Below are 12,770 nucleotides of genomic sequence, written 5' to 3'. Positions count from 1 at the left end.
TCAATAATTAGTTACTCAATAGCGGGTACTCATTATGAGTGCATACTCAATAATGGGTATTAAGTTAATTTATAAATAGTTTCTGAAAATTTTATACTTCCACTTTTTTATGCATGCAACATTTTTTTAAAAAATTCAACTAAAGAAGTACGCTTTAAAAAACTTCGGATCGAATTACGATAAAAAAAATACCAGCAACCTGGGTGCATTCTCCATAAAATACTTTTTATCACGAAAGCCATTTTTATTATAAAATATAATACTGTTCATTTTACGGTAATATTTATTTAATTACAGGGATTTAGCTATTTTATAATTATTATTCCTATAAGAATTATGGTATATCAGAATTTTTTACTCCGTAAAATTTTTCAGTAAATGTGGATTTTATGGAAAAAGTACCGTTACCCTCAGTGCCGGTACTTTTTACCTAAATTTAATTTTGTATTGTATAAAGTGTAGGAAACAAAAAAATAATATCCATCTATTCCTTCACTATTTTTTCTTAAAAAGAAATTTTCGAACTTTTTTTTTCTAGAGCAAAAAAGTAGGTTATTTAGAGTTTCAGGCATCAAAACGAAGTGTGGAATGAAATAAAATGAAGATATAAAACTGTTTGATTCTGGAAAAAGAATTCAGCTTACGATTTTCTTTTAAAAGGTTGAAAAAATGTCCGAATAAAATAAACGGAATAGATTTTTTTTCTCAGAATATTTTTTTTTTAAAAACGCTACTATTTACAGATGCTAATGTCTCGAAACAAAGCTATATTTTCTTTCTGTTTAAAATCAAAATTACTCTATTCTGTCAGTTTATTTTGTTTCGTATTTTTATCAAGTAAACACAAAAGATTTCATTGTGTATTTCTGTTTCTTATAAAAAACAAACAAGCATTCGCATTTCGTTCACCTGCAATTTAATGCTTAGAAATAAATGGTTAAATTGTGAAATACTGTTTTATTATTATTTTTTTTTATTCTAGCGTGATTTATGAAAGAATGTACATGAAATATTTATTTCAAAACAAATTTTTTTTATGGAAAGTATGTGAGATAGGAAAGAGCAAGAATTTAAGACATAACATCTAACGTAAATGAAAATTAATGTTTTATGTTTGAAACATTTGTTTATTTTTCCTTTTTATTTAATGAATCCTCTTAAAAATACAACACCGCTTTACTATATTGTATGTTTATATCTTTAATTTTTCGCTCTTGGAAAAAAATGGAGAATATATATTATAACAATTTTCTTTTTTCGAAATTATGAAACGAAAAAAATATAATTATTTTTGCTTCTCAACTTCTAATGAATTATGTGAATTAATTTCATTTTAAAATGTAAAAATTCCTGTTATACATCGGATAAAAATTTTTAAGTTAAAATTTATGTTCTTATACTTGAACCGCAAATTGCAAATAACATAAATTTCCTACAACTTAAGATACAAGAATTCAGCAGTCTCTTTCGAATTAAGATTTTCGCGACGTTCTGTAAATAAAAAATTAAATGGAATAATTGAAAGATTAAAGATAAAGGAAATTCAGAATGAAAAAGAATGTTATTCCTTTTAGAATGGAATCTGTGATGTTTTTATGGGTAGCTAATTTACTAGTTCCTTTAATAGTGTTCCTTTCGTATAAATTTTTAATCGTGTTTAATTTTTCTGAAACGCGAGGCAACCAAGTTCACAATGGCAAGGTATATGGTAAATGACCCAGTGATTTTTAGTACTGATAGTTTCTTTAACTGACTTAAATTTAGTTTTTTAGCAGTCCTAAAAAGGACTTAAACGGGATAGGATATTAACAATTTTGTAACCAATAAAATTGTTAATATCTTTATAGCAGTTATAAAATAAATGGTGTAGTAACAAGTTCACAGTAAGAATTAGAAAAAGAGGCTTCAAGTTCGAATTTCAATGAGGAAGAGTCAGAATAAAGGTTAAGTGCGCAAAAAATAAAAATATTAAGTGCAGAAACTTCCCGTCAATTGGGGTGATTAGAATTAACACGAAGGGTAAATGAATGACAAAATGTTTACGATAAATTGAGATTCAAAATAAGCAGTATTTTTAGTTACAAGAATATTCATAGTAAGTAAACTAAAACTAATTTCCTGTTCTGAAGTAAATTTAATTTCAAATTCAACCGAGTAATAAACAGAAAGTAACTCTTAAAAATCAGTATTATTGTCTACTAATCTACTAATGCATGCATATCGTCAACATATTTTTTTCGAGCATGAGAATTTGAACAAATTAAGAATTTTTCCTTCGAAATAATACATGGATATGTCACAAAGAATGAGAAGAAAGGGGTTGCCCATGGCTAAACCCTCAATTTGTTTATAGAATTTACCATTAAATTGAAAAACAGTTTGTTATGTAGATGTATTTTAATTAGGTGAATTTATTTATGATTTGAATCATTAAAGGTAGATGAATATACTTTCGTAATCTCAATCATTGGAAATCTATGTCTATACCTTATTAATCTCATTCTTTGGAAGTAGATGTATATACCTTCGTAACTTCATTGAAAGTTGTTGCATATACGTTTGTAATCTCAATCATTGGAAGTTTCTGCATATACTTTCGTAACTCACTCATTGGAAGTAGATGTAAATATCTTTACCGCTATCATTAAAAATAGATGTATATATCACCGTAACCTCAACATTGAACGTAGAAAAACTGATCGAGTAAATTTAACGTCTAAAGTAAGTTAAATGTTCGGGTCAACCGATTTGACGCAAAAAAGTATTTCTTTGAAATCTGCACCACTGTCTTCTAAGACAAACGTCAACAAATTTACCCACCATCAAAATTTGAACAATTTAAAGTTCTTTTCTTCGAAATAATGCATGAAAATATTAGAAAGAATGGGAGGATTGCTCATGGCTATAACCACGATTTGTTTACAATTAGGACTTTTTATTGAATTGGAAATCGATGAACATTGGAATTGATAATTTAAGTTTTGAAAGGATTTTTATCGTCTTTCCAGTCTGCATGAATAATAAAATTTTGATTTATTTCACGAAACATTTAAAAAAAGAAAGAAAAGAGCTTCTAGCAATTGACGTAAAAATTTTTTTAGAACTATTTTTCTATTTTTTGGAGTTAATTAGATAAATTTATTTCATTAGAACTTACGTGAAACAATTAAACATTTCTTTCAATCAAAAAGTAAACATTATTAGAACATAAAAGTCTATAATCATAAGCATCTATAAATTTATAACTTATAACACTCATAATGAAAACATTTTGAAAATCATAATCTTTAACAGTTGAAAAATTCTAAACTGTTTTTTATAAATTTCAAGCTGATTTTGATACTTAAGTGTAAAAACGATTAATACTACAGAGGTCCATCAGCATAAAAATGTCCTGCAACTTACCAAAAAATTATATCTAAAGAAATATAATAATTAGGTAGTATCAATTAGAAAAGAAAATCTAATCATAACTTTGTTTATAAGATATGTCTAAACCATAAAATAATAGCGGAAAAATAAGTGCTAGTGTGGAAAATAATCGTAAAATAATTTCAATAAAGATAAGTTTCGGTAACCAAAACTGCATGGCAAAAGTAGAATTGCATGGCGGAAAATAAAAATAGAAAAATAGAATTTGTACTGACAGTTTTGATCCACTTATGATTAGGGTAGAAAAACAAAGAAAAACCGTTTTGTCAGAAACACAGCTGTAAAAAGAAAGAAATTTTTTTTTAACAGTGTAATACAATAATTGTTTTTTATTTTTATGTAACACGCAAAGCTCTTTCTCTCCCTGATTTATCATTTATTTCAAAGTGGAAATACTATCTGCAGGATAAACTATATAAGCAAGAATTATTTGATTTCTTACTACAACAACAGGGTATATTAAAAATATCATTTTCACATTACGTTTCCATGCGTCGGTTTTCATAGGTATCTGAGGCTCTTGACTTCAAAAAGTGCTTTTTCTTCCATCGATATGGAAGGCATAACAATGAAATCTAATGTCGTAAAAATTGTTGCCTCTTGGACTTTATCATCCCAAAAAGCAAAGAAAAAAGAATATTGCTAGCGATTTAGTTTTCGATAGCTCTAGGAACTTTTGAAAAAAAGAAAGAATAGAGAGGAATAAAATATTCCAAAAGCGTAAAGGAGTATAAAAATATAAATAAATGTGTGGAATGCCTTCCTATCAAAAATAAGTTGTCGCCATATAAATGCCAAGCGTAGAAACTTTTACTAGATATCGCTTCTCAACACAAGCGGTATGGTATGTTTTATAGCAAATAAAATATTGCTGTGAAAGAAAAACCTGTTTGTTCTGACCAAACATTCTGATCTTAAATAACAGTACAGGAACTAAAACTCATCACGTTCCTAAGTTTTTGTTATTTCTTCGATTTTTTGCAACCTCGGATTAGAAAAATTTAGTGAATAAAAGCCTGCATTTTACTTCAAGCAATATCTGCACTAAGCATATATTTTTTTCAGCAAACTCATATTACTTATGAAAAACATTAAAAAGCGATAATCTATTGTTGAAATATCTTTAAATATGGAATGCTTTCCTATCAACATTTAATTGTCGCCATATAAATGACAAGCGTAGAGACTTTTACTAGATATCGCTTCTCAACATAATCGGTATGGTATATTTTATAGCAATATTGCTGTGAAGGAAAAACCTGTTTGCTCTGACTAATTATTCCGATCTTAAAAAACAGTATAACAGTGACTAAAACGTTTCTAAGTTTTTGTTATTTCTTCAGATTTGTTTAACCTCGGATTGGAGAAATTTGGTACATGAAAAACTGCAGCTTGCTTTATAATACCAAACGCTAAGCATATTTATATAGTTTAAGGCTAATCCATATTACTTTCTAAAAATATTCAAAAGCGATTACATATCGTTGGAATATCTTTAAATTTGGAATGCATTCTTTTCAAAATCAATGTGTTGCCATATAAATGTCAAGTTTAGAAAGTTTTACCAGCTGTATATTATTTGCAGGAAGCTTTTTGGTTTGGTAATCTATCATTATAGATGTTTTACTAATTTCTATCCAAGATTAGAAATTTTATAAAATGCGATATTAATTTCATTGAAATCTGCCTAAATTACTTTCGTTAAGACACAAAAAAAGCTCGGTGCATGAAAAATAATATTTTATTATCGAAATAAAATGTTGCATATGTGCACCATGTATCGAACCGATGGACAAACCAATTAGTTAAACACTAGTTTTTTTTTTAAATAAAATTCGTTTAATTTTTATTTAATGTCCCAAACTTGCGACTGTTTTTCTTTCGTAAGAAGATATGATTAATCTCAAAAGAATGAATTATACAATTTGAAATAGTTGAATTCGTAGTTAAACTCGAGTAGTTTAAAACTTTTGCAAGCGAAAGTGTTTACTATAAGTTAATTACTAATATTTAGAGATGTCTACAGAACTCGCGACAAAAAAAATGAATTTAGTGAAATAAATGCAAAGCACAATTCCATACCATTTCAATAAAAACATATTCATTGAAAAGATGCGTTTATGGACCTTCGGCCAGAAAATGGGTTAAATATTGAACATAATTTCTCTAAATATACATTTCTATAAATAAACATTATAATAGAGATCCCCGCTATTAAAATCCGTGAAAAATCATTAAATTTAAGTTAAAATAGTGGACGTAGAAAATTCTGTGATAATGAATGAAAAGAAATAAAATTTATCATAAGACATTAAGTTAAATAAATCCAAAAATCAAACGAAAATGAGTTCGAAAGAAAGTGTTTCGGATATAGCTAGAAGCCCATTTTTAATTTGTGAATTCGATAAAGTTAGAAGCACATTTTACTTTTATTTGAAAATTGTCATAGCTGTTTTACAGTTTTTACACTGAGTTAATTTTTTGAGTTTTTTAAACCACAATTAAGAAAAAATTAAATGGTCATTATCATTAAAACAATCCGTGCCATTTAATTCATTTCCAAGCAAATAATGATAAAATACGACAACTAAACTCGATTGCAATTTTTGTTTTTAAGGAATTGTTATGTCTCTCAATTAACATCAATAATTTCCATTTCCTAATAAATCACTTTATTTAAAAATCATCTACTTAAAAAAAAAATATGTTAATCTATCTTCTATCTATATTATATAAAACGCTAATACGTACGTATGTATGTATGTATCAATAAAACCGATGATATTTCTTTTCTCGCGCTGGCAACAGTTTTCATTTTTAATTGATTGGATTCGGCGCGCAAGAGCACGTAGTGAGCAACCAGATAACAATAACCAGAGTGAGCATTATCAGGTTGTTCAATTCAGATTCATGCACTAAAAACATGACAATATTTAATTTAAACTCAATTAGGAATTAATTAATTAATTGAAGTAAGAATGCTTTAAAAGGCAGCTGTTGAATTGATATTTTTCTACTGGGAGCTACCTAAACGTCTAAAAAACGTTTAAGTGTTTGTATTGAATGCATTGAATTTTTTTATATTTCGCGTTTATTTATGCATTGAATTTTCACGCTTTAAAATGCAGAATATAAGTGAAGCAATATTTGATAATTTATTTTGCTAATATGTTTCTTATTTAGCTAATGTTTTGATTTTTTCACCATGTACAATCTAAATAGCTAATATGCTTTTTTAAAAGCCATTAAGAACATTGGTAGAATTCTTCTACATAAGTACAATACTATGTCTTTGATGATAAAATACTATGTCTTTGATGATAAGATATTATGTCTTTGTGCTAGAACATTGAGTTCATTGGCGAGCGAGTGCAGCGAGCCATGGTTCACGGCGTGAACCACATAGGATTGCGTAGCAATTCTCGGGGGTTGGCGAGCGTTAGCGAGCAGGGGGCGGAGCCTCCTAGTATTATATAAAACGCTAATACGTACGTATGTAACAATAACAATAACTGTTTTCATTTTTAATTGATAGGCTTCGGCGCGCAAGAGCACGTTGTTGTTGTTTCCAATCCCAGCTGGGATAGCGGAGCTATACCAGCTCCATGAGGCCGTGAGTCTTCAAAAAATCGAGGAAAAGGAGAGGTCTCTCAAGAACCTCTTCCATGATGAAACCCAGGCAATCAAGTAGATGGTGAGGACTATCCTCGCTGGAGTTGCACTTTTTAAGAGATGGAAAAAGTTTAATTTGTCCACTGAAAGTGAGGCTCTTAGTGCAAGAGCACGGAGTGGGCATCATATGGCTAATCGGGTGAATTCTCACCGAATTATCATAAAAATTCTCACGAAATTATCTTCATCGAAGCCGATGCCTTACATCCGGCGTTCAGTACTATTTCATATTGTTTTACAACACATGTCTTTAACCCTCTGGTGGGAAAGACTTTAAAACAAAACTTATAACAGTTACTTTTCTCAACAACTGAAATTTAGAATAGTGTGATTAAGAAAAATATGTGAACTGTTTGAAATTTCAAATTAATATTGAAATACACAGGTTTAGAATTTTCTACAGTGAAAAGTTTTCGGAACTTTAGTGTTCAAAAAAGTATACAAAAGCTAGACGTTAAGAACGTATCCAATGAGCGAGCAAAGCGAGCATCGGATCGCGAAGCAATCCGAAATGAACTGCGAAAGCAGTTCCGGGGGTTGGCGAGCGCCAGCGAGCAGGGGGCGAAGCCTCCTAGTCTTATATAATTCTAATTTTAGAATTAACGTATTGTTTAATATTTGTATGTTTTAGTTTTCACTAAGTGCAATTATTTTTTCAACGTTATTAATCCTAAATGTTAATATAAACTTTTTAATTATTTGCTATTACGACAGTTGCCTTATTATTAAATCCCTTAATAATAAGTTCATTTTACAAACTTTTAATTATATTGATCAATATGTAATGTTTATTATAAGCATCTTTTTGCCAAAAACTAAAACAGGCTGATGATTTATATATTTACCTTTATTTGTATAACTTACTAACTAGACGCAATCTGCGTCTTATTTAGTATCATTTCCGAATGATGGACTTTTTGTATGTATTATTTTATAATCATGGTTATCATCACACTCAGAGAAAAAAGTATAGTCAAAACTCTCAGAATATGGTAAAATTTACCCTGTTTTCAACTTTTTAGGAACAACAAAAAGCTTGGTAATCTTTTCCAATATTCTTTAGTAATGTCTTTAGGTAAAATTAATAATTAAATTTAATTTTATTACCATGCTCTTTAGTAGTAAATGCGGAAAGATTTGGTAATTTTATCATGGTATTGGTAATTATTTGGTAATTTATTTGTATTTTTTACCATGGTAAAAGACAGCATAAAAGCCACTATGGCGTCGGTGATCGCCATTATTAGCATATAGTGGTAGTATGAAACTCCTCATGGATTTTTGACCGTTACCAACACATCTTAAATATGAAAAATAATAGAAATCGTTCGAACAAAATTTATTTATTAATTGTTGAAAAGTGGCCACAATTCAAAAACATGTAATCTTATTAAAGAAGAGAAATCCCTTAAAGGGATAAAATTTAACTCTCTCCCACATCGAGAGTTTTTACAGCATGAATGATATTTTAACGGTTGAGACTGAGGAGGTGCGCAAAGGCACTCCCAGTCGATTTGAAATTGAAAGTAAATGCATTTGCTCCATGGAAACATGGATAGGAGATCCAAAATTGACGAATTATCAAAATATAACATAGTCAAACCAAAGCCAACCCCGCATGATCAATATTATTTTTGAAAATACTTTGGCGATCACGAGTCGCTAACAAAACTGTGGGAATTAAAATATCCCTGTAACTGAAACTTATTTAAGGTAAGAAATTAATAATAAAGAGTTATAAATAGACTTTTATTTCCGATTAATGAATTAATGAGTCTGCATTAGAATTGAAATAAAAAGTCAGCCGTTACATTGATTGATAAGAAAGGAATAAAATGTTTTATGTTCGCTTTAAAATATTAACTTATTGATTTAATTTAAACATTATTCGATTAATAAAATAAGTTTAAGTAATTAAAGATATTTTAAAAGGTAGGAAATAAATATGTAGTACCAATTGTGGCATCAAAACCATATATAAGGTAAAATGTACTTTTAAGTTTTATAATTTTGACTAAATGTGTCGTAATATGAGCTAAAAGTTTGAAATTTCCAGTTAGCCGTTACGGAAAACTTACTTTGTGATTGGTTCAAATACCGTATATTTTGGTTTTTATTACCAGAATTATGGTTTTCTTTACCGGAAATATCATTACTATGTAGTCTGGTAATTTTGCAAGAATTTTATTCTCCATGTATAATTATTAGTTTCGATGTTTTCTTCATAATTATTAATTTCGATATATCTCGATGTTTCTATGATGTCTTGTTATTTATTCCGATGTTTTTCGATGTTTAAATTGCAGTTATTTATTTTTGTAACTCAATTACGCTGTTTTCCTGTTATTCTTCTTGAAAAGTAGTTTCCATTATAAAGTATTTTTCTTTATATTTAACATATTTTACAATATTTTTTATTATAAGTGTAAATATCTCAACGTATCGTCAAATATGCTTATATTAAACATATTTTGTAATAAAATATACCTTAATTTGTCTGAAATGTAATGCCTTTTTGTTTTTCTTTTCAGATTTTATCCACCAATTAACTGTGTGAATCCTTTGTATAGCAGTCCTTAACTACTGAATATATGGAACACGTTAGTGCAAGTTAAAAAGAATGCTTTGAGGATATTGAAAAACCCTTAATTTTTCTAAGTGCTAACACTGCATTGAAATTGCACATATCTTCGTTCAAAACATAAGATGCATCAAATGGCGTGTTTCAACTTGAATGTTTAAACTACGATTTAAATAAAACGCACACAAATAGTTCAAAAGATATGGGTTTTTTGAACAAAATAATCAAAACAAAGTGCTCATTAAAAAGGCATTGTCTAAAATGCGTTAAGCTTTTGCTTTAACATTTCAGTCTTGAAGTTATTTCAAATTGCGTATTGAAAATAAATAAATTTGAAATGCATTCTGTATGAAGATTGATTATTTCACTCAGAAAAGAATTTAATGAATGAATATTTTGTCTTTTATAGACATTAAAGACAGTTTTGTAAAAATAATGAAAGAGAAGCTCCTTACATTTGTAATACGTTCAAAATATAAATGTTCAAAAAGTTGCTGTTTCAAAGTCTTAAATACATGTTCAACAGGATTATTTTAAGTTTAAAAATATAAAATCGATTATAAAACGCTTTTTCCGTCCATATCAGCTTATATTGAGTTATTTTATCATGTATTTCTTTATTGAGGGACCTTTTATTTAGTTTTTATAAATACTTTTAGACAATTATTGCTCAAATTTAGCAAAATTTAAAACTTCATTGTATTTTGACAAAGCATATTTGTTTCAATTTGTTTATTTGGAATTGAATTTGGGTATACTATAAAATACATGTATATGTATACATATAGAAATTGCTCAAACATTGTTAGCTAAGAATTTCATAATATGACTGTACAAAATTGTTACGTATTTAAAGCTGAAATATGTATATAAAATACGGCAGCTATGAGTAATTACATAAAAACTGCTTAAATGAGTCATTCTTTTATATTCTGAAATAAAAGAAAATGTATTATGAAGTAGAATTTGACTTGATTTTATAAAAATTTGTAAGCATTTTATCAAAATTAACGTGATATTGTACCTCTATATTCAAAGTGGAAATACTTAGAAAGGGAAAATTCTTTCGGAGCAAATATTTATGCATTCGCACCCTATGACAACATGACTTGTATCTATATTATTACTTAAAGCTACAGTTGAGAACCCATTTCGTTGAACATATGTATGTGCTTATGTTGTGAAGGAGAAACAAGTTTTCATTTTTATTGATTAGATTCGTTGAGTTTATTTTCTAGAAAATTATGTTGGTGCAATGAATTTTATAGGAGACATTCAAAGTTAATTATATATATATCACGACAAAGTTAATTATTATTTTAAATTTATTTTAAGAATAAAAGTCTGCCATAACTTGACTTATTTTTGGAAAATATTTGAATCTAATGTTTACAAAAGATGCATGATCAGCAACGTGGCTAAATAATACCACGTGACACAATACCTAGACAAGCATCCTCGTGTTATATATTTTAACAGAATACAGCAATATATGTTGAATGTGATCTACTAAAGTCTAAACTGGGATATAAGTAGAACATGAGTGTGATTCCGGTAGTATTCTTAATTAAATTAAACAAATAATGTGTCAGATCGTTGCCGACATCATCAATATAAGGATGGCAAAACAATTGATTTACTTTCAGCAATGCAAAACTTCTTTACCAGAAGTTTCTAAAACTTTTGCCATTAAAATGATGGGTCTATCATTGTTCAGGTAGTCAACAAACTTATGACTTCACATTTTATAAGTGACCTTGCAATGATATAGGCAAGCAGTGAGCAGATAGGTGGACGTTAAAATTACTAATTGGTGCCGCATGAGTTGCGGTGCCGAAATTTCCAAGAGGCGTGGCGAGCAGGCCAGCTTCAGCGGAGGCATAAGAGCTGCAATCAACCGCCGTCTCTCCCGTCCTGCAGTGTACGACAGTCCTGAAACAAGTAAAAGCAGTGAACTTCAACTTGCTGACTGCCAAAGGGTGAGTGGAACTTCAAACTTTTTACTGCCTGTTTAACCAAAGAACTCCTTCCGCCATGGAGTCTAAAGTTTGTCCGCTGCTGTAGACAAAAAATCACATTTCAAAAAGAGGATGTTGTGTGCGCTAACCTGCCCTAAATGTTGACCCCACTTAAAATATTTTTGTAATGGTAACTACCCTACTGCAACTTGAAACAGTTTAAGTTGTAACTGTTGTAACATAGTCAGTAATTATGTTCTAAACAACGGGTTATGTGAGTTCTTTAGTTTAGCAGATAGTAGTGGCCATGCTAAGGTAGCCTTATATAAGCACATATACAGGGACAAAATAGACGTATAAATATAGTTGCCACGGCAGTAGGCATGCATGCATGCATGGTAGTCATAAAAGAAAATCGGCCTATTTATGGGCATCTAACTGCTGAATCGTTCAACCAATCGAGATAAGATTTAGATATTCAGAGGTACGAGCTCGAGATTATGAGTAGGGCAGCAAAGAAGGTTACGGTGGTAGGTATAGAAATTCAAAGTTTTAGAATGGCAACACCCATTTGTTTCGTCGCAAAATGTTTGCTATTGCACGACACACAAACACAGCTCTGCGCACGGCCAGATTGTTACTTATTGCATGCGCAGTCAGTTACTTCGAATTTATTTATGATATCACACAGAGTTTGTGGTGAACATGGTCCACATATTTGATGATGATTTTTGGTGGGATATATAAAAGGCTTAACTACTAATCATCCAATTTTGATAAAAGATTTTAACTACATAACGATGAATTTTCTTTGACAGAGTAATTTCATCGGCATGTGCGAGCTCTCTGCAGAAGAGCCTATATATTCTCCCTATTTTTTATAAGTTTTCAACATTGAATATTTGACGAACGTCATTTTGGGATTTTAGTCGAAACGTGATCCGTACGCTTCATGTGTTTGGTCATGTGCAGAGCTGCTTTTTGTGTTTCATGCATAAGGCGTCGGTTTTTGTGATATGCGCACCATTCCAACGCTGATTAGGACTCTTGCGTGCGAGGAGCAGTTTGCGAGATGTCCTATGTACGATTCGAAGTGAAGAGGAATATGTAAAATTTTGCGACGAAAG

General features: G+C 29.6%; 1 protein-coding gene across 1 annotated transcript in view; it reads left to right on the top strand.

Moving 5' to 3' along the window:
- Positions 1–12,770, top strand: part of LOC107442013 (regulator of G protein signaling 7-binding protein A-like) — a 185,184-nt gene that overhangs the window by 98,773 nt on the left and 73,641 nt on the right. The window contains exon 2 of the mRNA XM_071183148.2: positions 9,636–11,664. Within this exon, the coding sequence (XP_071039249.1) occupies positions 11,506–11,664 (159 nt within the window). The 5' untranslated portion in view covers positions 9,636–11,505. The remainder of the gene's footprint in view (positions 1–9,635; positions 11,665–12,770) is intronic.

The sequence above is a fragment of the Parasteatoda tepidariorum genome, chromosome 7 (genome assembly GCF_982258835.1).
Source record: "Parasteatoda tepidariorum strain Cologne lab strain chromosome 7, Ptep-v5.0, whole genome shotgun sequence".
Lineage (NCBI taxonomy): Eukaryota > Metazoa > Arthropoda > Arachnida > Araneae > Theridiidae > Parasteatoda > Parasteatoda tepidariorum.
This window is presented reverse-complemented; position numbering and strand designations above follow the sequence as displayed.